This window comes from Rana temporaria, chromosome 5 (assembly GCF_905171775.1).
Source record: "Rana temporaria chromosome 5, aRanTem1.1, whole genome shotgun sequence".
Classification (NCBI taxonomy): Eukaryota; Metazoa; Chordata; class Amphibia; order Anura; family Ranidae; genus Rana; species Rana temporaria.
Window position 1 is genome coordinate 361452810 of NC_053493.1, and position 27765 is coordinate 361480574.

General features: G+C 43.1%; 1 protein-coding gene across 1 annotated transcript in view; it reads right to left on the bottom strand.

Annotated features, from left to right (window-relative positions):
- Window positions 1-9442: 9442 nt before the first annotated feature.
- Window positions 9443-27765, bottom strand: part of MTERF3 (mitochondrial transcription termination factor 3) — a gene marked incomplete at its 5' end in the record, with an annotated part of 65014 nt that continues 46691 nt past the window's right edge. Inside the window, 4 exon segments of the mRNA XM_040354743.1 lie at window positions 9443-9757; window positions 11524-11685; window positions 13041-13112; window positions 15535-15682. Coding sequence (XP_040210677.1) covers window positions 9563-9757; window positions 11524-11685; window positions 13041-13112; window positions 15535-15682 — 577 coding nt within the window. The 3' untranslated portion in view covers window positions 9443-9562.

Sequence of the window (27765 nt, forward strand, 5' to 3'; positions counted from 1 at the left end):
GGAATCAGGAAGTGAAGCGTTGCGGCTTCACCACCCGATTCCCTCCTGCACATGCGCGAGACGTGAATGGGCGATGTCTCCTGGGACACACACAAGGTCCCAGAAGACACCGCTCCCCCTTTTTCCAGGAGGCAGCGCGAGGAGGAGAAGAAAGAAGACGGACTGCGGATCAGGAAGGGGCAGATTGGGACGATCTGCCTAGCAACGGGCACTTCAGGTATGTAAAAAAAAAAAAAAAGCATTTTGGATTTTTTTCTTTTCAGGTTGGAGCTCCGCTTTAACTGCTTGCCGACCAGGTTGGCTTGGCTGCACAAATCGCCATAAGTGTACGTTGGGCTCGTACTTGGTGATCTGTGCAGGCGCGCGCACGACTCCAATTGGCCAGCAAGGGAGCAAATCAGTGGGTCTGGCAGACTCAATGTCCGCCGGCCGCTAGGGTTGCCACCTGTCTGGGATTCACCCGCCCAGTCCGGGTTTTGAATGTCTGGGTTTCAGTCTGTCTGAGACCGAGTTCACACTGTCGCTGCATGTGGCGCACAGCAGGGGTCTGGTGTATGCTGGTTCACCAGTTCAGGTCTGATTTCAGCACGAATTTGGGGCCGAAATCAAACCTGAAACGCAACAAAAAAGGCACACAATTTTCCGGCACGATGCACCGGACCCGCTGCGGAGATATGCGAACCAGCTCCATAGAGAGACAGTCACATTCTCCCGCTATGCAAATTGAATGCGGAGAAACACACATTCAATTCGCATAGGTGTGAACCCGTCCTTAAAGGAACACTAAAGGTTTGTTTTTATTAGATCAATTGATTGCTGTAAGCTAGAGCATTTAAATATCACTTACCTCGTTTTTCCGTTTGACCTCCAAAGTACAGTAATCCAGGTTTGAAAATGCCATTTCCTGTCACTCCTCTTCTTGCTTTCCACCAGCATCTGAGCCGTTTTGCATGGTGGAAAGCAGAATGTGCTCACCCCCTCCCTATGACTACAGCCCTGCGTGAAGATGCTCTCTTATCCCTCACAGGCATGGAGGCTAAGCCTAATGGGAACTGTAGTTCCCATTAGGCCGTGATGTAGCAAGAATGAATGTGCACCGCAAACCAGGAAGTCAGTGAGAATAACGATTCAGGAGTGACGGAGGTGAATAAAACAGCTTGATTTCAACAGGTATCAAACTAGTTATAATGCAAAACATTACTTTTTACTTTATCAGCTACTGTCAGACTTTAATTTAAGAGGAAAATATTTTTGTCTTTACAACCCCTTTAAACCCAGACACGTTATTCAGACTGGGCTGTGGCTCCCCAAGTAACTGAGATAGTTACACAAAACGTTGTTCCCTTCTGGGAGCTGCAGACTGCTGTCTGTGGGTCGGTCCAGCATTTCTGGGGGGAGGGTGAGCAGTTTGGCCACACCCACTGTTCCAGGGGTCCAAGGTGTTTTCTGATTCTATAGTGTATACTACGGTGGAAAAAATGTGCCCTGTGCCACTAAAGTGTTCGGGTTGGGCTTGAAGAAAAGGTGGCAACCTTACATATCCTTACCCGCAGACAGAACGGGGATCTTCCGAAGTAAACAAGGCAGATCTATGTTCTGTGGGATGGGGATGACACACAGATCCTGTCTTTGTAATATGCGGAGAGACGGATCTGTGTGTTGTCCCAGGCAGCCCATCCCCCATACAGTTAGTAAACACACTGAGGGAACACACTTAACCCCTTGATTGCCCCTGATGTTAACCCCTTCCCCGTCAGTGCCATTAGTACAATGTCAGTGCATACTTTTAGCACTGACTACTGTAATAATGTCACTGGTTTCCAAAAAAAGTGTCAGTTAGGTGTCCGATCTGTGTCATAAATCTATCCCATATTTTTTGCCTCCAGCAACTTGTCAGTGTCTTCTCCTGCTGAGTCCTTCTCTTCATTTGCGGCGCTGCCATCTACCCCAGAGTCATCTTTATCTTGCCGGCGGTATTGGTCAAGTTTAGCCAAGGCACCCCTTTGGGATTTTGCCAGGGACATAGCGAGCCAAGACGGGGGATCCTTCCCAGGTGAGTCGGGATCGAACAGGATGTCGTAGAGTCACAGGAGTAACTAAAGTGCAGGATTAATGGTTGGAGATATATGCATGTGCATCCTACTACATGCTGTGTCAGCCCACGCCTCCACAGGCTTTCTTGTGCACATCTTTAGAAGAGACTTCCTTCTGGGATGAGAGCCATGTGACCAAATGAATGCGGTGTATGGTCTGAACACTGACAGGCTAACCTCTCCACCCCTTCAACCTCTGCAGCAATGCTGGCAGCACTCATATGCCTATTTTCCAAAAACAACCTCTGAATATGACGCTGAGCATGTGCACTCAACTTGGTCAACCATGGCAAGGCCTGTTAAGAGTGGAAGCTGTCCTGTTAAACCGCTGTATGGTCTTGGCCACCGTGCTGCAGCTCAGTTTCAGGCTCCTGGCAATCTTTATGTAGAGCAACAATTCTTTTTTTTCCGATCCTCAGAGAGTTCTTTGCCATGAGGTGCCATGTTGAACTTCCAGTGACCAGTATGAGAGAGTGAGAGCGATAACACCAAATTTAACACACCTGCTCCTTATTCACACGTGAGACATTGTAACACTAACGAGTCACACGACACCGAGGAGGGAAAATGGCTAATTGGGCCCAATATGGACATTTAGGGTGTCCCCAGCATGGTACTGAACTGTGACTCACCCCATATTTTGAAAATGTTCTCATCAACACACAGGGGAGGGGATGTGAATTGTGCACCTTTTTTCAGAAGCAAGGACTTTGGTTTTTATCTGGAAGTCTTATTTCCCTGAACAATAAAAAGAGGATTGCTCAGAGCTGGATTAACTCTGTGTGGCAAAACTGGGCACAGATGATAGGAAATCTTATTCTCTACATTGAGACATACATTTTTTTTGGGGGGGGGTTACATCTACTTTAATGACATTATACAACGTTCTATCACTATAGATCGTAGATTAAGAGAGAGGACGAGCTGAACGTCAATCAAGTCCAACATCATCTGTCCCTATACCTCAAAAATTGAGCTTGACCCCTTCTGATGAAAAAATGGACATTGGGACTTTGCGTGCTCCACTTTCCTCACCAGAGAGGGTTCGTCGTCGTCGTTCATTAAACCTTTGTCTTTACTGTGCCTCATCGGACCACGCTATTTCTTCTTGTCCTCTTGTAAAAAAAAGAAAAAGGACGAATGTAAGCCAATCCACCTTTGCAAATTGACTCGTTTTGTTTCAAAACATACCCCTTATATTTTTTTAATTCTTATTTTACAGTGGGATCAAGTTAGAATTCCTGTTAAGGCTATGTTGGATACAGGCGCATGTGGTAACTTCATCGATTTAGGCCTCGTTTCTTCAGAAAAAATTCCACACTTGAAGAAATCATCTCCCCTTTATGTGAGTTTTATCGATGGAACAACTTCTGCATCTGGGCCCATCTTATACCAAACTCCATCTCAATTGACAACTTGTGGAGGTAATCGCAGTGAATTTTTGTCCTACGATGTTATCCCGTTTCCTCTCTTCCCTGTTGTATTAGGTCTACCATGGCTTACGCTGCATATGCCTACTTTTCTTTGGGATCAAGGAACTGTACTTTTGCACTCACCTTACTGTAAAAAGACTTGTTAGCAAGTTGCTCCACTGCTTCATCTTGCCCCGCAAGAGATACCATCTCAGTACCTTGAATTTACTGATGTATTCAGTGAGAAGAATGCAGAGACATTGCCTCCTCATAGGATATAGGACTGTCCCATTGAATTACTGCCAGTTACCCCTAATACCTACGGGAAGGATTTACTCTCTTTCCCAACCTGAACTTCAACATTTAAAGAAATATTTACAGGATAACCTAAAAAAGGGTTTTATTAAACCCTCCACTTCTCCTGCCAGTGCTGGTATGTTTTTGTTGTCACGAACAAAGATGGTAGTCTCAGACCTATAATAGACTATCGTGCCTTGAATAAAGTCACAGTGAAGAATCACTACCCTCTTCCACTCATTCCCAAATTGATTGAAAGATTGCAGGCTTCTACTATATTTACTAAACTCGATCTCAGAAGTGCTTACAATTTGATTCGTATTAAGTCAGGTGATGAAGGGAAGACCGCCTTCCGCACACGTTATGGACTTTTCGAATATACCATTATGCCCTTTGGCTTGTGTAACGCTCCAGCAACTTTCCAAAGCTTTGTGAATGATATTTTCAGAGACCTTCTCGACATATGCGTTGTGTATCTGGATGACATACTTGTTTACTTAGATGACTTGATGCAACATCAGAAACATGTCAGATGGGTGCTTGCAAGACTCATAGCTCATTCCTTATATGCCAAACTTGAGAAATGTGTCTTTGAACAAACCACTATTTCCTTCCTCGGCTTTATCATTTTTTTTCAAAAAGGTATACAGATGGATCACTCCAAAATTACTTGCATTTTGAATTGGCCTACACCAACCTGCAGAAATGGCATACAGAGTTTTTTGGGCTTCGCTAACTTTGACAGAAAGTTCATAAAAAAAAATCCTTACTGGTGAAGCCCCTTACTCAACTTTACCAGCTCATTGGTCAAATTTACCTGGTCAAAAGCTGCCCAGACGGCCTTTCAACAATTAAACCATTGTTTCACTACCACTCCAATTCTGCAACTCCCTAATTCAAATTATCATTTCGTATTGGAAGTTGATGCCTCACAAAGTGCTCAAGGCGCAATACTTTCTCAGCGTTCTGCTCCCGATTCACCACTACATCCTGTTGTATTTCTCTCAAAGACTTTAAATCCAGCTGAATGTAACTACTCTATTGGTGAAAAATAATTGCTTGCAATTAAATGCGTCTTAGAGAACTGGCGACACTTACTAGAAGGATCAACACATCCCATAATGATCTATACTGATCATCGTAATCTACAATACCTCAAGTCTAACAAAACTCTTTCCTCTAGACAACTGCGCTGGAGTCTCTTTTTTGATAGATTTGATCACCTACAGGCCAGGTGCAAAAAATGGTAAAGCGGATTCTCTTTCTAGACTTGCAGAACCTGTTGAAGAACTTCCCCCTCCATCTCTTCTCATAAGTTTATGCTTGCTAATCTCAATCTAAAACAGTTACTTAAACAAAGTTTGAATACGCAAGATACTACTATTCCTCAAGGTTTAACGCAAGATGAAGAAGTTTTTTTTTACAAGCATACTCAACGGGCCAAATCTTCAAAGGAGATACGCAGGCGGAACTGCTGTTCAGCCTGTGTATCCCTGTGCCTAACTTTGGAAACGATCCTCAAAAGGATTTTTCCAAAGTTAGGCAGAAGATCTGACATCTGTAAGACACTTACACTGTCAGATCTTAAGATGCAGTACCGCATCCGCCGCTGGGGGCATTTCGAGTCGAAATGCCGCCTAGCGTATGCAAATGAGTACTTAAGCAGATCCACAAAGCTTTTAAGCTTTGTGTTTTCTGCGTAAGTTACGATTTGCTTGCGCAAAATTAGGGCTGGTTTTACAATGTGTAAAGTTAGTACACCATGTAAAACCAGACCTTTTTTTCGATCGTCGCGTTTTTTTTTAAATTTGAATTTTTTTTCCCGTTGCGTAACTTTTTTTTCACCCGTCGCAACTTTATTGTCCCGTCGCAATCCACAAAGCCCAGGGTAAATTACGTTCGCGCACTGCACGTCGGGAAAAATGACGTCACACGCATGCACAGTACGTCCGGCGCGGGAGCGCGCCTCATTTGAATAGGAATCGCCCCCTTGAGAAGACGACCGCCTTGCGACGGAGGCACTTAAGTTACACGGCGTGTAATTTCTAGGTAAGTGCTTTGAAGATCGGGCACTTAGGTTACACAGGCGTTAAATTTCTACCTAACTGCTGAAAGTTAAGTTAGGCTACGTTTTTGAGAATTTGGCCCTATGTTCCTCCTCCTATGGTTATCCACATACTAAAAGTTCTACATGATGCTCCCCTGGCTGGCCATCCTGGAATAGAAAAAAAAACACTGATCTCATCCAACGTTATTGTTTGGTGGCCCAATATGACAAACACCATAAAAGATTATGTATCGACCTGTAAAGTCTGTATAAGATCCAAACATGAAAGAAGACCACCTTATGGGTTGCTGATGTCTTTACCTGTCTTTACCTATTCCTACAAAACCTTGGGAATCATTGTCTATGGATTTCATTGTTGAACTACCTCCTTCCAATGGATATAACACCATCATGGTAACAGTTCATATGCTTACAAAAATGTCTCACTTCGTTCCACTTAAAAAATTACCCTCTTCTAAAGAAACAGAGCAAACCCTACTTGATCATGTTAATAAATTACATGGTGTTCCTTCATGTCTGGTTTCTGATAAAAGGTTCCCAATTTGTTTCGAAATTCTGGAAGACCCTATGTCATATTCTCCAAATAGACGATAGATACTCCAGTGCATATCATCCACAAACAAATGGACAGACAGTATGTGTAAACCAATGTCTTGAACAATATCTCAGATTGTACCCATCTTCAGGATAACTGGTCTACCCTTCTTCCTCATGCTGAATTTTCTTACAATAATTCAACTAGTTCTTCTACCCGCTACCCCCCTTTTCATCCCAATATTTTACCGGAGTCTCCATTACTTACGAATGTACCCTCAACTAATGATTATTGGTCTACCCTTTCATCTGTATTACAAGTTTTGAAACAAAATCTCAAACGTGCACAAGATCGTCAAAAAACCTATTATGATCTTATGCATAGACCTTCACCATCTTTTAAAGTTGGGGATCAAGTATGGCTCTCTACAAAAAAAAATCTTACGTTTACATTTACCCTCTAAGAAACTAGCCAAGCAATTTGAAAAAGAAGAGGACGTCTACAATACTCGATTGGATGGAAGGATTATGGCATACAAGAAGATTCTTGGGAAGATTCAGCTGAAGTGCATGCACCCACTTTATGTAGTCAATTCCATTCTACATACCCTCATAACCCTTCACCTATTAAGATCCCCAGGAGGGTATCCCTTAAGAGGGGGGTACTGTAAACGGCGCCGTTTGCCGTAATGCGTTCCACGCTGGAACGCATACGGCGACCGCTATTATTGTCAGCCGTATCGGCCACGCTACAATCCTGGTACCATCGCTCCCACGCTGGACAAGAAGCCAGGCTGGAACATCATGGCCATCTAACTACAATCTTCACTACGTCCAGGCTGCCATTGCTGGGGACACCTTAAGAGATCTTCCCTGCTGACACCCTACACTATGAAATCCTTTGCTGCTAACTTCAAGCCCTGCAAACGGATAAGTAGGAATTGTTTTACTTGTAGTGCCTTAGAAAGACCTGCTACACATATTGCTTCTAAACAATTGTTGTATTTAACTCTGGCTTGCTAGATGCTAACATACTGCTTGGGACTGACTGTTGTTCTACTGGCTGTTTGCTGTGGAAGCTCTTAAAGGCACATACACTCAATTCAGCTGAGCTATATATGCCTCTCTTATGCAACTATTAGTTGCCTCCACAAATCCTATTTACTACGTGCTTGACATAAGTTGTTACTTGTTTATGGGCCCATGCCCTAAGTTACTGAACATGTTCACCTTAACTTTTCTATGCTAAGGGTTGGAGGTATTTCATACCTGCTCCCTTAGTGGCCTAATGCATTTCTTTATGTTAAAGTGATATGATGTAGAGAATCCCCAAACTCCTGTTCTCTGATTGGAGTGACGACTGGGGTCCGGTACTAATAATCACTTGCAAACAGAAGTGCATTGGAATCTTCACATGCATTGTAATCTTTTAAATGCTGGTTGGACGCATGTCGTAATACGTCCACCCTTTGTAGATCAACGCATTCCTTTATGTGAGAGAGAGATGATGTAGAGAACCCCCAAACTCCTGTTCACTGATTGGAGTGATGCCTGGGGTAAAATACTGATTTCTCACATAACATAGAGAAGTGCATTGAAATCCTTGCTAACCGCAGTTGTGGTTCACTCCCGTTCACCAAAGCCGTTACAATAGTGGAATTCGGACCCCTTTCCTCCTGCTTGTGATCTCTCTAGTCTAGTGCAAAGATCTATAAAAAAAGGAATCAGAACCCCCTTCTTCCTGCTAATGATCCCTGTAGTGATAAGATCTCTATAGGAGAAACAGGACCTTCTTTCACCCGCCATGTTCCTCAAGTGCAAAGATCTATATAGTGGAATCAGAACGTCTTTCTTCCTGGTGGTGATCCCTCTAGTGTGAAGTTTTATATAGGAGGTATCAGGACATCTTTCCTACTGCTGGTGATCCCTTAAGTGAGGAGATATTTATAGTGGAATCAGGTCCTCCTTCCTCCTGCTAGTGATCACTAAAGTTCTACTGTACATGTTAGAATCAGGGCCCCCTCCTTCCTGTTGGTGACCCCTCTAGTGCAAAGATCTATATAGTGGAATCGGAACCTCCTTCCTACTGGTGATCCCTCTAGTGCAAAGATCTATATAGTGGAATCGGAACCTTCTTCCTACTGGTGATCTTTCTAATGATTAAATCTATCTAAGAGAAACAGGACTTCCTTTCACCTGCAGTGTTCCCTCTAGTGATGAGATCTATATAGTGGATTCATAACCTTTTTCTTCTTGTTGGTGATCCCCTAGCGATGCACCCCAGACTTCTTTTTGCTTCCTCTACTCCCTGGCCTCGTTGAGAAAGCACTTTTGTAAAGGTTCCATGTACCTGCTAGGTTGATTTCCCTCTAACTATCCCAGAGACAGGATAGGAAGTAGGAGAATAACACCTTTGCTGACAGTCACTGGACTAGGTTCCCTAGTCATTTCTTCTATGCCCAGGATACCAGTGACAATTGACAAATTGTTAATTTTTCCTCTTTCTGTTCTGGCAACATCTGTAACTCAGACAAAGGAAGGTAATTTCTTCCCAACAGAGACATGTACAGCAGTAATAATCTCATAGAAGCGCTAATTGCTCACTCCATACAAAACTAGAAAGACACCCCTCTGTCGCTCCTCATACAATTTATTATACAGTATGTAACAAATATTGGCTATGGTATAAAGCAGTGGTGTCCAAATTGCGGACCGGGGGCCGAATGTGGCCATTTGCTTGCCTTTACCTGGCCCTTGAAGCATATCCCTCCCATTGATATGAGACAGTATTCTGACAATTGACAACAACAGTGGGACACCATTTGTCCCACTGATACCAACAGTGGGGCACTATTCCTCCCAATGATACCAACAACGAGGCACTATTCTTCCCACTAATACCAAATGTGGCAATGTTTATTTCCATTGATGCCAGGAAGATTTACACTTCTGCTGGCCACAGTTCGGCCCCCCAAAGGTCTAAAGGGCAATAAACTGGCCCCTTGTTTCAAAAGTTTGGAGACCCCTGGTATAAAGGATACACGTATGTAATATGTTTATTTTAAAAATAAATGTACAAAATCCTTTTTTAGTGTTGCTTTATACATAAATGATAATAAATTCACATAAAACATTTTATAGCATATCTTTCTGTACATCTACATGGTTTTACGGAACTTATCCAAGTCCTCTATAGAAGCTTTGGCAACTTCTCTGCAGAAAATATCATCAGGCATGGCTGCCACTTTATCTAAGGAGACATAGTTAGGCTGTGTTGAGTCATAAATTGCTCTTCCCAAAAAGGAGAGAAACATGTGTCTTTCCTTTATTTTTAACAGGCTGGAATTCAAAATCTGAAAAGAAGAAGAGAAGAAAGTCACAGCATATTTGTATTTATATACATTATATGATATCTATCTATAGTATATCTCTATCTATATTGATCGATTTATGTATTATTTCATATTCATAATTTTTTTTTTTTATCATGGTTTTAGTAAATTTACAGAAAAGAAAAACATAACAGGACAACATACATTGTCGACGGAGCTCAACTTTGACGCCACTTTTGTTGGGTGCAACTTGGATACGACTTTGGCCAGTGATAATGGACAACTGTTACATTACATTAATATTCAGCTTGGACTTTCATGCAACTTTTGAGAGTTAACATTGAAAGCTTGACCAAAATAGTGCATGAGCTAGTTTGAAGTTGCTGCAACTTTTAGTCGCACATATATGAATGGTTATCATTGGAAACCATGGGGAACGACTTGTCATGTGACTTTGATGTCCAAAGTTGCATGACAAGTCGAACAAGTGTGAATGGCGCCTTAAAGCTGGCCCAAAACAAACTACTGCGCTAACAGGTGCGCTGTATTACCTGTGTTGCGCCTGGCTATCTTCAGAGCCGGTGCAATTGGAAATTTAGGGGTAAGTTCAGAGAAATAGTTGGCTCTGAACTAATCTAATTGTTTAAATTTGGGGCCTCTGCTCTAGCTCTGGCTGTGCTGACTGTACATGCGGTCGTTGCCGGGGGAGTGAGTTCTGTCCCGGAGTGATAGGTGGCAGCAGTGGAGTCAAGTGCGGTGGGATGTTCCCCCCCCCCCAGCAGCCAATCAGGAAGGGTGATCGCCTCGCTGTGCATGCTGGGGAGGGGTATTTACCAAAAATATGTAGCAAAAAACATATTGGCCTAAATTGATGAAGAAATTCGTTTTTTTTTTTTATTATTGTATGTGTTTTATTGTAGAAAGTAAACCATATAGTTTTTTTCTCAAAACTGTTGCTTTTTTTTTGTTTAGAGTGCAAAAAATAAAAGCCGCGGTGGGGTTTAAATGCTACCAAAAGAAAGCTCTATTTGTGGGGGGAAAAAGGACATCAATTTTATTTGGGCGCAGCGTTGCATAACTGCGATATTGTCAATTAAAATGCCTGATCGCAAAAATTGCCTGGTCATGAAAGGGGGGGGGGGGTAAATCTTCCGGAGGCCAAGTAGTTAAAGTGGAGTTCCACCGATAAATATAACATTACATCAGTAGTTTTAAAAAAATGTCATTAGTCCTTTAAGAAATGTTTTTTTTTTTAGATGCCTTCAAAGTGTTGTTGCTAGGCAGAATAGTTAATCTTCCCTCTTCCTGCACCTAGGTGCTTAAGCTTCCTAACCTACACCGCACAGACTCCTGGGAATGTAGTGGGTGTAACTTTCCAGGAGTCTGAAGAATCATGTGACAGGTGCTGAGACCTGATCTGAAACCTATTACACTGCTTGTGCAGCACTGAGCATGTGCAAGATCTGCAAGGCTGAAATCCAGGAAGTCATACAGTCTGGCTTCATGATGCCCACACTTCAGATGGCCCCAGTCAATTTCTATTTTATAAAGTGTCTAAATGCTGTAACAACCTAACAAAACGGACCTTAGTTTACAGACTAACTTTACTAGAATACATTAAGTTTGTGTATTACAGGGGCATTTATATATAAAAAGTGAAATTGTGGCCGGAACTCCGCTTTAATGTTGAATTCTTCCCATAGTTAAAACATAATGTATTATAATGCTATATGAATAAAAGCTCTACAGGGTGAATAATAATAATAAAAAAAACAAAATGCATATACCTGTGGAAACTTTGTGATCATGTTGTGGGGAATCTCCATTGTGTTGTGCACATAATTAAACGTTTCTGTAAGTCTTTTCTTGTTTGCTGCAAGTACTTTGGGAACTCTCAAAGCAACATGCTGTATTTCATTTTTGCGGAACCCGAATTCTAGTTCAAACACCTACCAAAAAAAAACCAGAGTAAATAAGTAAAACCTTAGCAACTCAAAGTAAAAGATCAGCGACGAAGAGCCTTCCACTGTGCACAGGAGAGGGGAGCTGGATTGCCAAAATACAAAGTAAAGGACTTGTCCCATTCCACCACTAGAGGGCACCCCAACTATGAATCAGATTCTTTGATCAGCTGGGATAGGGAAAATATACATTTTTCTTCATAAAGGCAATAGCTTATGCTCAGTGAAAAGTGATCTGTGGTGAATCACTTTTCAGGAGGTGGCATAGGAGTTCATGAGGTGCTACTGCCGCCTGTTATTTGTTTTTTTATTTCCAAAACAAAAATTTTACATTGCAGGACCACACCACAACCAAGTGTTACAGTGCGACTCCTCTGATCTCAATGGACACGTTTGTCAGGTGATGCTGCCTGTCAATTTTTGCAGCCGAGTTTAAAATGCTGCAGGCGCAAAACGAAACAAGTAAATGGTTTCTCACTTTAATTTAAAGGAAAACTAAAATGGCATGGGCTTACTTTTCCTTTCATTGTTACTAATGTTACTAATTTTTAAAACAAAAATCTTTACTACATTTTCTTACATAAAGTAGTTATTTTACAAGTACACTTGTATTACCTTAAGCGTCTCTCATTAACTTACAGTATAAAAAGTATAAACTATACATTACCTTTAAAAAGAAACAACCATTTCAGGTATCCCACTTGAAAGCACCGTCAGTACTGTTAACTATACAGGGTGGTCATTAGCAGCAATTGATTAAAGAGGACCTGCAGTCTGCTCACATAATTTGTAATAAAAAAACTTATTTTCAATTTTGAAGCTTCTCTCCAACCACTTTGCATATTATTTTATATATACTGTGATTCTATACTTGCCAAATATGCTGCAGAAATCTCCCTCCACTGAGTCTGGCTGCAACCATTTTAACTGTGGGCAGCTGAAGCTGCTGCCTGTTCACTTCCTGGATTACACAGAGGCACACCACTAGCTCTGCAGCTCTCATTGGTCCTCTTATGACTCATCCCACCTCCCTTCCTGGCAAACTCTCATGAGAGTGAGAGAAAGACTGTGCATGATGTCATAAGCCTAAACTTTTTACCAGGTAAGATAGAGGAAGTGGGCTGTATAAGGTATTTACCGGCAGAAAAAAAAAATGTTTTACTATCCAAAACTTAAAACAAAAAAAGGATAGATGGAAAGATGAAAAAAAAAAAAAAATATGACTGAAGTTCCGCTTTAAGTGGATAAAAGGATAGTCAGGCCGGTAATATCATCCAACAAGAACATTGTATGAGCAGACCAAGCTAAAACAGGTGTACCAAGATCAGAAAAAATAAAATAACCTTTAGATTCTCCTTAATTGGCTCAAGACTTCCAGTGACCATTCTGGGGAGGCGTGTCACTATATCACGGGTCTATAATAAAAAGATGAAAATAGATTAAAAATGAAATAAAATAAAATACATACACAATTATATCTAACTAAATGGACAGTTATTAGTGTAACAATGTATATCTAAAGCCAATTTTTTTTTTTTTTTTAAAGAAATCATACAATCCAAGATTTTGTTGAACCAACTTTTGCTTAAAATTACAGCCTTTAGGCCCCTTTCACACTGAGTTTTCAGGCGGTATAGCGCCTAAATACCGCCTGAAAAACTGATGCCCAGCATTCTCAATGTGAAAGACGGAGGGCTTTGACACTGAGGCGATGCGCTGGCGGGAGAGAAAAAAATCTCCTGCAAGCAGCGTCTATGGAGCGGTGTGTGTATACCGCGGTATTAACCCTTTTCCGGCCGCTAGCAGGGGTTAATACGGCACCGCTAACGGCCGAATCCCACAGCAATTCCGACGGTATAGCGCCGATATTTTTAGCGACGCTATACCGCCACCGCACCTCCCGCCCCAGTGTGAAAGGGGCCTTAGTCTGTTGGGATGTGTCTCTACTAACGGAGGGGGGGACCGGAAAAGTGGAAGTTCCATTTTTGGATTACCATTTAACCCCTTATTTAGTTAGAGCCCAACTGCAAGGGATCTTTTTTTTTTTTTGTCCAGCATTGGGCTTTTAACCCTAATCAGTCAATTAACTCCTTCCTCCCCTAACAAACACACACACATATTTATATATATTAGGGCTGAAACAACTAATCGATTAATCGACAACTAATCGATTATGAAATTAATCGATTACTATTTTCATAATCGATTAAATCGGCCAGTAACATAATGGGGTTAAAAAAACTAAAATTAGCCCTTTATAGTACAAAAAAGCAAATCGCTACTGTAAATATTACTTTCACTGTCCCACAGTAAAAAAATTAACCCCTTACAGTAGCGATTATTTGCTCTTTTTGTACTTATTTTTGTTTGTTTTTTAACCCCCATTATGTTACCAAACATCTCAGGTCTGGGTCACACCTCTGTTTTTTGGTGCTTTTTGCAGAAACACACTACAGTTCATTTACATGTTTTCCTATGGGACACGTTCACATCCACGATTTTTTTTTAAGCTGCGGCGTATTTGGAAAGGGCAAGGACTTTAACGCAAAGCGGTGCTATTTTGTTTTTTTTTGGTTCAATATACTTCAATGAAGAAGCTGCAGAAAAGCATGCAATGTGTTTTTGTGGCAATTTGTGTTTTGTAATCTGCCCAACAACAAATTGCCCCCCAAAAAAAAAATAAAGCAATTTTTTTTTTTTTAAGGCTATTATCGGATTAATCGAAACAATAATCGGCCAACTAATCGATTATGAAAATAATCGTTAGTTGCAGCTCTAATATATATATATATATATATATATATATATATATATATATATATATATGTATATATATACACACACACACACACACACACACACAAAATACAATTTAGAATATATATATATATATATATATATATATATATATATATATATTCTAAACAAAATAGAAAATATATATTTTTTTAATTTCCATAGCTATTAGATCATTTATACCAATAGTGCCAAGTTTTTCCAAAAAAAGATTTACATATTGTAACGGGAGTCCCTTTTTGGGCATAGGGGTGACTGAGAACTGATATCTCGGATTACATGAGATGGGACATAACTGATAGTTCATATATTTTGACGCAGTAACAGAGCTTGTCGGTCTCGTTATTGAGGGAATTCTTATGGAATGGTTCGGGCCTGCTGGATGGTTGGAGGGACGGAAGCTGTCTTGGGTTGATGGAATGGGAGATCGTGAACGGTGTTAACCCCTGACCGTTACAATTGGTGGCAGCAGTGGGATGATCCCACAGCCTTAAAGGACAGCTACAAGGACTTACTGGAGAACCTTGGCAGACCGGCCAGCAACCGTAAGAAGATGGACGTGATCACAGAACTTGTCCAAATGGATGGAGCTGAAAGACCCAACATAACGGAAAGGCCCAGCGTAACAGACAGGACACCGGAAGAGGCAAGTTTTGATCGGGCTGTTAAACTAAGACTGGCACACTATGTTCCTAACCCTCCACCGGAGATCATAGACCGGGTTATAGCTGCTGTGGACGCAAATTGGCTACGGCAAAGAGGTTCTGCAGCAGCAAAAGTCACAGCAGCACCAACTGAAAGGGACTCCCGTTACACATATTATTGTGTGATCATTGACAATGACAAAGTTATCCTTGAATAAACAGGCAGGTATGAAAGCGGAAGTGGTTAAAATTCAGAATAGTCAAGACTACGCTGACTGATGTGTTTTGGGCAGAATGTCTCCCTAGAACTAGCACAAGGTGGCGCTCTATCCCTAAAGTGCATGACAAAGGGAGGAAAATCAAACATCAGGAGTGCGTTAGGCTGACACATGCTTACATTTTCTGCACTGAGCCCCAACTGTTCCTGGAAGAAGCCCAGACGATTGTCCAACCTCTCCACGGAAAAGTTCAGCAGATAAGGGGCTCTGGAGACCATCCGAGCTATGGCTTGCTGGCTGAATTTTCTAGAGCGCAGGTAAGCCACCCTGTAGGGAAAAGATCAGAAACAATGAGGACTTGTCCCACCTACACACACAGGTGGGAAAAGTGCGGAGTATTGAGGAAACAAAAAAAGTTCTTTTTAAACTCTGTAATTCCGCACAACCAACCTGTCCACAGCGTGACAATTATCTCAATGTCTACAATAAAAGAGGATAATGAAAAAAATAAATAAATTCAGATTGGCGCTAATATATACACTTGTAACTCTTCAATGAGAAATGTCATTGCTCATACACATGGGCGTAATACTAATTTACATAAACACTGGATCATGCTGTCAGAAAGATCCAGTGTAATGGCACGTGAGGTACACTCGTTTATGCACATACAGCATTTTCACGTGTATGCAGGTAAATGCAATCTAGTGGCTACAATTGTTACAGAGCCTTGAAAAAGTATTCATACCTCTCGAAATTTTAAGTTATCTAATGTATAGCTAACCAAAACTCTAAAGCCCCTTTCACACTGGGGCGGGAGGTGCGGTAGCGGTATAGCGAATACAACATTGGAATTGTGGCGGTATTCGGCCGATAGCGGTGTGGTTTTAACCCCTGCTAGTGGCCGAAAAAGTGTCAATACCTCCGGCAATGCGCCTCTGCAGAGGCGCATTGCCGGCAGTATAGCCGCGGTGTCCCATTGTTTTCAATGGGAAGGAGCAGTAAACACACCGCTCCTCTTACTGCTCCAAAGATGCCTCTAGCAGGACTTTTGGAGCGGTCCCACCAGTGCATTGCCTCAGTGTGAAAGCACTCGGGCTTTCACACTGAGACTGCAGGGCAGGAGTTTTTCAGGCAGTATTTAGGTGCGATTTTTAGCTCTAAACTGCCTGTGTGAAAGGGGTCTTAAGGTGATGGTACAAGATTGCATAGTGTATGGTTAGCCTAATGGTGGCCAAACAGATTAACACAATTTATATTTCCAATCGATCTTACTGATTGGAATTATATATCTACAGTCGGCAATCCATACGTTGCACACAGAAGTGGATTTGTCAGTTTGAATCCCAACCATGTCACAACTTGCCTAGAGTTGCATGTTCTCCCTGTGCCTATGTGGGTTTCCTCCCACACTCCAAAGTAGAGATGGGCGAACTGTTCAGGCCGAGACATTTTCCTTTCACATTTTTGTATTGCGGGCAATGTTTTTTTTCTATTCATTCAGCTGTCAGCAGGGAAGCACATGTACTAAAATGTAGCCTCATCATACAGACTGGCTCCCCAAGCCATTGTTTACAAAAGCTTGCAGGGAAACTCAAGTTAAATGTCGCAATATATATATATATACACATATACATAAACATATACACACACATACAGGGCTCAACATTTCAAGTCCTCCTGAGCTACTAAACACGCTCTCATAAAATGACACTCAAATGTATTATGCAGAATTAAGTTATAAAAATAAATATAGAACAACAACTGTATCCGTGCCCACCAATGCAGGCTGCGTGTATCCACCATGCAACCTTGTGCCCACCAATGCAGCCTTGTGCCCAGTGCCCACCAATGCAGCCTTGTGCCCACCAATGCAGCCTTGTGCCCCAGTGCCCACCAATGCAGCCTTGTGCCCACCAATGCAGCCTTGTGCCCAGTGCCCACCAATGCAGCCTTGTGCCCAGTGCCCACCAATGCAGCCTTGTGCCCACCAATGCAGCCTTGTGCCCAGTGCCCACCAATGCAGCTTTGTACCCAGTGCCCACCAAGCAGCTGTGTGCCCAGTGCCCACCAATGCAGTCTTGAGTCCACCATGCAGCCTTGTGTCCACCAATGCAGCGTTGTGCCCACCAGTACAGTCTTGTGTCCACCATGCAGCCGTGTGCCCAGTGCCCACCATGGAGCCTTGTGTCCACCTTGCAGCCTACCTGTGCAGCTGAGGAGAGGAACAGGAGAGCTGCCCAGGTGTTCAGAGCGCAGCAGGGGGGGGGGGGGACACAGTGATAACAGCTTTCATTTCAATAGCCGTGTTCCCACTGTGCATCGCCCCCTGGCCGGGGAACTTTGATTGACAGATCACCCGTCACTGGGATTGGACGGGTGATCTGTCTATCAAAGTCCCGGGACCAGGGGGTGGGGCTGTATCTTACAGCGAGCGGCGGGGAACAGGCTATTGAAATGAAAGCTGTTATCACTGTGTTCCCCCCGCTGCACTCTAAACACCTGGGCGGCTCTTTCTCTCTTACCCCTCCGTGATCGCTGGGAGAAGGACTCCCATTTCACACAGGCTGACGGCTTACCCCCCCCCCCCACCCCCCGATTCCCAGGCAGCCCTTCCTTGCCAGCCCTCAAAATCCACTCGCAAAATGCGAGCAGGCAAGTGGATTTTTGAGGGCTTTTTTTTAATATATATATATAATTAGGGCTGTTACTGATCAAAATGTTTCTGTTCGATTAATCGTTTTCTTTTTTAATCGATTAATTTCGATTAATTATAACGCACATACAGATCCAACTACTTTCAGCTGATCTCCTTGCAGGCTGATTCCCAGTGCAGCAACCAACCACTGGGAAAATGGATAGCAGGATACAAAAAACACACAAAGGCAGCGCTCGATGGGAATAGCATTAAAACTTTTATAGTTTTCAAGTAGGTAACCAAATAAATATTGCACTGGAGATAAAATCGATGTAGCTACATAAAAACTGTAATACCAAACGGTAGCAAAAGCAGTCATAAAAACATGTAGCTAAGTATGATACTGGTATAAAAATGTGTACAACGATACCACTGCTGAATCCAGATGAGGAGAGGTTAACATCAGTCCGTCAGCATGTAGATGTCCCATGAAGGGAACTATCACAACTCCCAGTGGATGATTGTAGAATCCCAGGTTGATAGAGGGAAGTGAAACAGCCCTTGTCTGTGGCAGATAGTAAGGTCCCGCCGGCATGCAGATATGAAGGCACAGCAAAGGAGCCCTTCAGATGGACACGGCAAGCCCCGCCGGTGGCCGTGACGTCACCGGATCTCCGACGGAACTCCCTGAAGGCCCAGAAGCCGGCGTGGAGGTGAGTACCAATCAAAAGAATTTAAATCGATCAAAAAGATTTTGATCGATCAAAAAAATTAAAGATTAATCGATTAATTAAAAGTTAATTTGCACAGCCCTAATTATATATATATATATATATATATATATATATATATATATATATATATATATTAGGGCTGTGCGTTAAACGTGATATTAACGGCGTTAACGCAAACCCATGTTAACGCCGTCAATATTTTTATCGCGCGATTAACGCAGGAGCCCTCGGGGTGGACATGCAGAGTGTGCAGCGGCGCGGCACGGCTTACCTTTTCGCTGGATTCACAGACAAGTTACTCACCTTGTCCCTGGATCCAGCGATGCCACCCCGCTGTGTGATCGAGCGGGTCCTCCTTGCTTGGCGGGTCCTCCTTGCTTGGCGGGTCCTCCTCGCTTGGCGGGTCCTCCTCGCTCGGCGGGTCCTCCTCGCTCGATTCACAGTGCCTGTGTGCCGCCGAGCTCCGTTCCCTGCGACGTTACGACGCACGGGAGCGGAGAACGGCGCCAAATTTAAAAAAGTAAACAAACACAATACACACAGTATACTGTAATCTTATAGATTACAGTACTGTATGTAAAAAATACACACCCCCCTTGTCCCTAGTGGTCTGCCCAGTGTCCTACATGTTCTTTTATAAAATAAAAACTATTCTTTCTGCCTGAAAAACTGTAGATTGTCCAAAAGTGTCCCTTTATGTCAAAAATGGTTTTAGATCAGCTAGAAAACAGCGATAATAAATTATAATCACTTGCAGAATTGTGCGATATTTGTGGGGAAATTCGTCATAAATTAGAGCGATTAATCGTGAGTTAACTATGACATTAATGCGATTAATCGCGATTAAAAATTTTAATCGTTTGACAGCACCAATATATATATATATACACACACACACACACACACACACACACACACACACACACACACGTTTTGCTACATCAGGCTCTATATATGGCACAGACGTACAGATGTGCTACTTTTTTTCTAAAGATGTGCCACTTTACAGGCAGACTAAGGGGACCGACCCCCCACCCCCCCAGGCACCATATCTAAATGAATTTGCCATTTTTATTGCTTTACGTTATGCATCTTTAAAGTGGTTGTAAACCCAACCACACAACTTGCACTTACAGGTAAGCCTATATTAAGGCTTACCTGTAGGTGCAAGAAATATCTCGGTTTGCACGATTTAGGAGATAATTACGACAGGCGCCGATGTCTAAAACGGCGCAGGCGCACTGAGCGTGCCTTTTTTGGTGAATAGCATTATTGAGGTTAATGCCGTATTCCCGCACGCATGTGCGGGAGGGACGTCATCGCCGCTCCGGCCAATCACAGCACTAGCTCATTATGCCTTTCTCTTGCAGGATTCGTTTTTCCCCCCCCTTTTTTGGGGGGGGGGGGGTTAACGTCCTCTTTAAAATATCACTGTTCCTTTAAGAACCATTGTTTTTTTGTTGCATTAAACTGTAAGTCCACCCTAAAACTAAAATCCCTGCATCTACAGACATCCATGTTCTAACACTAACCTATCTAGCCCTGTAAAAAAGAAATCAGTATACATACCTTTTCTGAAGCCGCTCTGACCCGATCTCCAGCGGCAGAAGCTCTGCAGTGGACACAGCTGACAATTGTTGTGAAATTAATGGGGAGTGACGTCACTCAGAGTTACTATGGGGCTTCCGTTGATGGATGTGTCCTCTGCACCCTCTTCCACAGCGAAGCCGCAGATGACAGCTCAGCATGGGATCGGGTCGAATTGGCTGCAGAAAAGGTATGTATACGGATTTTTTTCTTTACAGGGCTAGATAGGTTAGTTAGTTTAGACACTGCTGGGTTCTGATGAAGAAGCCTTGAGCTTTGAAATGCGTCAGCCGGTAGTGGTCCTCATCACATCTCCCATGACCTTTCGGAGTGTCATTTGAGTTCTATATGCTGCAGTCATTTATGGATACTTTGTACTTCTACCACAATTGTGAGTAGTTTTTTTATTATATTTTAATAAATTTATCCTAACGGTAATACACTAGGCTGGTGCGCCTTTGTTGTCTTTTTTGTTTTGCTAGATAGGTTAGTATTAGATCCTTAATGTCTGAAGATGCATGGATTGTAGTTTTAGGGTGGACTTCTACTTTAATACGGCAGTACCCGGGCCCCTATACCCTTATATAACTTGCATATAAGCCTTACAAATGGGGACTTTTGTTTTTTCGGGTCCCATAGACTTTAATAGGGTTCTGGGTTTGGGTCAGAACTTTTCCAATGTTCAAGAGTTCTAGTGTCGAACCGAACCGGGGGGGCGTTTGGCCCATCACTACTCCAAATGCTGGTAGGTTAATTGGCTCCTGTCCAAAATGGCCCTAGTATGTGTATGTATGAATGCGAGTTAGGGACCTTAGATTGTAAGCTCCTTAGAGGCAGGGACTGATGTGAATGCACAATTTATATATATATATATATATATATATATATATATATATATATATATATATATATACACACACACACATATACATACACATATACATATACATACACACACACACAGAAGTAACTGTGATAAATAAATCATCAGTTGGAGGATGCAAATGTTATCAACTCCATCTCTGTTTTAACCATGCAATCTCACAATCTGATCAATTAATACAATCCTTCTAATGAACAAAGGGCCAGATTCACATAGAAGAGAGGCGGCGTAACGTATCGTAGATACGTTACACCGCCGCAATTTTTCATCGCAAGTGCCTGATTCACCAAGCACTTGCGATGAAAACCTACGCCGGCAACCTCCGGCGCAAGGCGGGCCAATTTAAATGGGCGTGTGCCATTTAAATTAGGCGCGCTCCCGCGCCGGACCTACCGCGCATGCTCCGTTTCTGAACTCCCGTCGTGCATTGCGCGCCGTGACCTAATTTTTCCGAACGGCACGCAGTGTAATTCCGTATTCCTGGAGCGGCTAACGCAAACGACGTTAAATTTTGAATTTCGACGCGGGAACGACGGCCATACTTTAGACAGCAATACGCTTGCTGACTATAGTTAGGGCACCAAAGACGACGACTAACTGTGCGACGGGAAACTATACTAGCGGCGACGTAAAAACCGTTGTGGATCCGCCGTAACTCCTAATTTGCATACCCGACGCTGGTTTACGACGCGAACTCCCCCCAACGGCGGCCACGGTACTGCATCCTAAGATCCGACAGTGTAAAACAATTACACCTGTCGGATCTTAGGGATATCTATGCGTAACTGATTCTATGAATCAGTCGCATAGATAGAAACAGAGATACGACGGCGTATCAGCAGATACGCCGTCGTATCTCCACTGTGAATCTGGCCCAAAGAACCTTAGTGCTACCAGAGATGGAAGAATTTTTTTTGTTTGATCAAACCAGACTCAAATCTAGTCTAAATCGATCAGAAGACAAGTTACGGCTTTTTGTTTGTTTGGTTCAATCATTTTTGCCGACCCTCACAAATAAATAGAGATGCACCGGAATTTCGGCCGGAAATGGGGTCATCAGGATTTTGCCGATAAGAGAAAAAGGTGCAGATAATGGCACCAAAAACGCATACGATTTTGCCGTGCTTACGATGCATTTTTCATAAATCAAGTGACTTAAAAAACACAACATAATGGTAACATGGGTGCGTTATTGATATGTTTTCATTGTATTTCAAAGAAGGTGTGTTTTCGGTGCGTTTCTTTTAACTTACCAAAAATACAGCAAGCAAGAGATTTGAACTGTCATTTTCGTTTTTTGGCCAAGTGCATCCTGCATTTTCGGTACCAAAATTTCTATTCGGTGCACCTCCAATTAATTGGATAATAAAATGGAAGTGTGTGTATAGCTACCATAAGGGATTGTTCTGGGATTATACAATTGAATCTGAATGTGCGCCTAAAATGTTTCCAAAACCCTGAATGATCTCTTCAGATTGGTTGCAGTGCATCTCATCCCCTCTCTGATCATCTGATCCATCAGTCCCCATTTAGGGTCCCCTCTATATAAACACACGTCTCTATATAGCAATGAAGTCATTTAGTTATCAATGCCGTACTTTACTATGAGAACTCCCCTAAAGGGAAGCAGGTAAGCCTGTGTTTACATGGCCTAACACACCCTGTGATAACACGGTTGTGCAACACCTGTATGGAATCTGTGTACAACAAGACGCTGTGTGTAATATTTGGCAGCGGCATCTCTGAACTGAATGGGAAAAGCTCTGGCTGTGCCGACTCGGGTGGAGACCTTTCACACAAGTTGGCAGAGAGGAGGCAAGACAGACGAATAGAAACTGGAGACGGCGAGCAATGCCAGGTCCACATTTTCCACAGGTATGTTTACAGACTTTCGTTATCTACGTACTAAAAGGTGAGAGAAATACGAAGGCTGCTGCTGTGGAGATCACATTCTGAAAATGCTAGTTTCCCTGATGGCCATGCTGGTTTCTGTTTTCACCATTCTGAGTCCCTGAACATGTACAAAGGCCTACACCGACTCCTGACTTTCTTCTGAGTCATTCACCCAGAAGAAGGACGCAGGTCAGGAAAGTACTGAAGCCAGAGGATCGGCATAACAGTACAATCACAAGGTAGTCACTGGTGGCAGTCCCCACAATCCTCTAGTGAAAAGTTTGCCTTGAAAATAAACCTGCACTCCACCAAGCCCAGCTTAAAAAAATAAGTTCTGTGTTGTTTTTTTTTTTTTGTCAAAATCACACTTACCTAGGTGGATGCAGCATCATTCCCCACTGGCTCTAGGGCTGAGAACTGAGCGAAATAACACCGCTGATCGCTCAGTTCTCAAAGCATTGTGTTCAGAGAGCCGGTGACTACCAGTCACCAGCTCTCTGCTCTGCCCCCTTCTCGCTCACTGAAGCCCTGGGGTGTGGAGGGGGCCGCCTGTCAGTTTTTTAGGAGGACCTGAACGGACGCACAATGCAGGTCTATGAAGCGACGGATGTCAGTGGTGACATGTCAGCTGACATCCGATCAGCTCCACTGAGTCCAGATGCATGGAAACCCTAGTTTCCATCTGTCTGGCGGATCAGATAAAAAGGACAGGCGGTCCATTTTCATCTGATCCCCCATAGAGGAGAGCGGAGCTCTGACAAGTCCATCCCTGCACAGTGAGCAGAGACAGACCTGTCATCCGCCGGCTCAGCGGGAATCAACGGAGCAATCCCTGCTGAGCAAGCGGAGTCCGTCAAAACAGACATGGGGCCTTAGACTCTCAGCAGCTCACCAAGATGCCGAGTCAGGTCAGGTGCTGGTCCAGGGTTGTGGGCAGGTCCCAACTTTATTGTAATGATCTACCCCAAGCCTGAACCGGCTCTGTGACATCAGACGACAGCTGCTGAAAACGAACTGCACTCCTGTGATCCACAGGAGAATTACAGCCAAACAAGCTTTGGCTGTACTCCTTTAGAGTGTAGGTAAACCCTTACACCTATGCATTTTTTATTGCTTTTTGTCGGAATGCTTCACAGCCCATTAAAATGGCTCTCTCAGGTTCTCCCTTCCCACCGAGAAACCCAAGCAATCAGCCAGCGCATCCGCTGGCTGGACAGCCAAGCAAAGCCAGGATAATAGTAACCTGGAAGAGATGACATCACTTGTTTACTCGGAAACCATCGGCGCCATTTTTTGAAAACGGAAAGCATTCAGAATCACTGATCTTGGGGTTTTGAATGCTTTTAAAGTGCAAAGAAGAGATTTGGGGTCTTATAGACCACAGATCTCTCCATAAGGAGAACATGTCACATGCCCATTGCCATCAAAAAGATGTTTACATTCCCTGTGACAGCAATAGAATTGATAAAAAAAAAAAAAAAAGGAAAATTAAAACAGCATGAATAAAATAAAAATTCGAAGTGCTCCTGTGCTTGTGCGCAAAGGCAGGCTTTGGTCCCACAAGCAAACAGCGATCATCCCACACATGTGAGGTATCGCCACAAACATCAGATCATAGGCAGTAATTCTAGCACCAGACCTCCTCTGTAAATCTTAAATTGTAACCTGTAAAGGCTTTTAAAGCATCACCAATGAATAGTAAAATTTACGTCATTTGTTGCCATTGCACGGATATGCGCAATGTTAAAGTGTGACATGTTCAGTATCTTTTTGCTCGGCGTAACTTCATCTTCTATATTTTCAACAAATTGTGTTATGTATTGTATTAAAATGAAAAACAAAAGTATATATATTTTCCCCAAAATGTTGCGTTTAAAAAGCCGCTGTGCAAATACCGTGTGGCATAAAAAATTGCAAAACCCACCGATTTATTCGCTAGGGCCTCTGCTTTAAAATATATATATAAAAATGTTTTAAGTAATTTTCTAGAAAAGAAAAAAGTTCCAGAAAAGGCCCGGACTGGAAGAAGTTAATAACACTGTAAGCATTTCTGCTACCTAGCAGCCAAGTCCTTGGGAAACAAGGGAAGCCAGTTCTCTGAAAAGACATTATCTTTGACATGCCAGAGTTCTTCTCAATTCTGTTATGACGTGCCTATACAAAGTTACTCATTGCCTAGCAAGTGGGAAATATACACTGCTCAAAAAAATGAAAGGAACACGTTGAAAACACATCAGATCTCAATGGGGGAAAATCTCAAGCTGGATATCTATACTGATATGGACTGGGTAATGTGTTAGGAACGAAAGAATGCCACACCGTTTGATGGAAATGAAAATGATCCACCTACAGAGGGCTGAATTTAAAGACATCTCGAAAATCAAAGTGAAAAAATGATGCAGTAGGCAAGTCCATTTTGCTGAAATTTCATTGCAGCAACTCAAAATGCTACTCAGTAGTTTGTATGGCACCCCAAGTGCTTGTATGCATGCCTGACAACATCAGGGCATGCGCCTAATGAGACGATGAATGGTGTCCTGGGGTATTTCCTCCCAGATCTGGACCAGGGCATCACTGAGCTCCTGAACAGACTGAGGTGTAACCTGGCGTTGTACGATGGACCGAAACAATGTCTCAGGAGGTGTTCTATTGGATTTAGGTCAGGCAAGCGTGGGGCCATTCAATGGTATCAATTCCTTCATCCTCCAGGAACTGCCTGCATACTCTTGCCACATGACATGCACCAGGAGAAACCCAGGACCCACTGAAACAATGTAGGGTTCGACAAGGTGTCCAAGGATTTAATCCCGATACCTAATGGCAGTCATGGTGCCATTTTTTAGCCCAGGGGTCTCCAAACTATGGCCCTCCAGTTGTTCAGGAACTACAATTCCCATCATGCATAGTCAATGTCTGAATGTCAGAATTTTACAATGCCTCATGGGACATGTAGTTCTTCAACAGCTGGAGGGACAAAGTTTGAAGATCCCTGGTCTAGCCTGTAGCGGTCTGAGCGTGGCTCCATGGATATGCCTCCCCAGACCATCACTGACCCACCATAAAACTGGTCTGGTGATCGATGTTACAGGCAGCGCAATGTTCTCCATGCTTTCTCCAGCCCCTTTTTATGTATGTCACAAGTGCTCAGGATGAACCTACTCTCATCTGTAAAAAGCACAGGGCACCAGTGGTGTACCTGCCAATTCTGGTGTTCAATGGCAAATGGCAGTTGAGCTCCACAGTGCCGGGCAGTGTTTGGTCAGAGACATTCACAACCTGCTGGAGGTCATTTTGTAGGGCTCTGGCAGTGTTAATCCTGTTCCTCCTTGCATAAAAGAAGCAGATACCAGTCCTTGTGATGGGTTAAGGACCTTCTACGGCCCTGTCCAGCTCTCCTAGAGCAACTACCTGCCTTATGGAATCTCCTCCATGCTCTTGAGACTGTGCTGGGGGACACAGCAAACCTTCTGGCAATGGCACGCATTGATGTGCCATCCTGAAGGAGTTGGACTGCCTGTGCAACCTCTATAGGGTCCAGGTATCTCCTCATTCTACCAGCAGTGACACTGACCCTATCCAAATGCAAAACGAGTGAACAGTCAGAGAAGATGAGCAGGGAAAAAAATGTCAGTAGCCTCCACCTGTAAAACCATTCCTGTTTTGGAGGTCGTATCATGGTTGCCCATCTAGTGCACCTGTTAATTTCATTAACACCAAAAGCAGCTGAAACTGGACAACAACCCCCTTTGATACTTAACGGACCAGATCAATATCCCAGGAGTTTAATTGACTTGATTAAAAAGTGTTCCTTTTTTTTTGATCAGTGCACAAAGATGGGGGTACATATTTGGAGTGAGTGGTGGAAGAAAAACTGGAATTCAACAGGACAACAACCCTAAAATTGTGTTGTGCGGTGTACAAAGACCTTTGAATTGTCTTTTCTTTTTTTTTTTCATAGATAACAACTTGGGTGAGATTGGTAATAAACTACCAAAGGTAATGACCTGACAACTCCTTCCCTGCATCATATGACAAGAACGTGCAAAATGGAATCAGAGCGAAGGCAAGTTATATAAAAACAAAATAACCAAAAATAACATAATTTTCTTTATTTTATGCATAAAAAGGACAGTTTTTATTGTAGTCTGACTTTACTGGGGAGATTCACCTCTCTATTTGTCCTGGTGACCACTACCATTAAGATAGGGTGACCAGACATCCCCAGTTTCAGGGGACAGTCCCCTGATTGAGGACACTGTCCCCGGACCAAGTCTGTCCCTAGTTTTGTCCACAGATAGGATTTAATAGGGGGCAGGGGCAATTTCAAAGACAATCAGTGCAGAATTAAAATACAAAAATTAGAATTACACCCCCCCGCTCCGCCGTGCCTACTAGCATAGGGAGGTTGTATTTTTCCCATTATCTGTGCCCCTTTCTGATGATCATGTGCTGGTCGGAGCGGAGGGAATAATTCTTCAGTTTCGGGCGCATGCCCATTCAGCTTCGCTCACATGTTCTTCTGCCTTGGCTCAAATCCTGGCCAGCCACCTTCCTTTCTCCTTGCCTTCCCTGGCGGAATGATCTTCCTCCGCTCCCCATCCAGTAGTAGCCGGGGCCCGGAGAGTTAGGCCCCGTACACACGAGGAGACATGTCCGATAAAAACGGTCCGTGGAC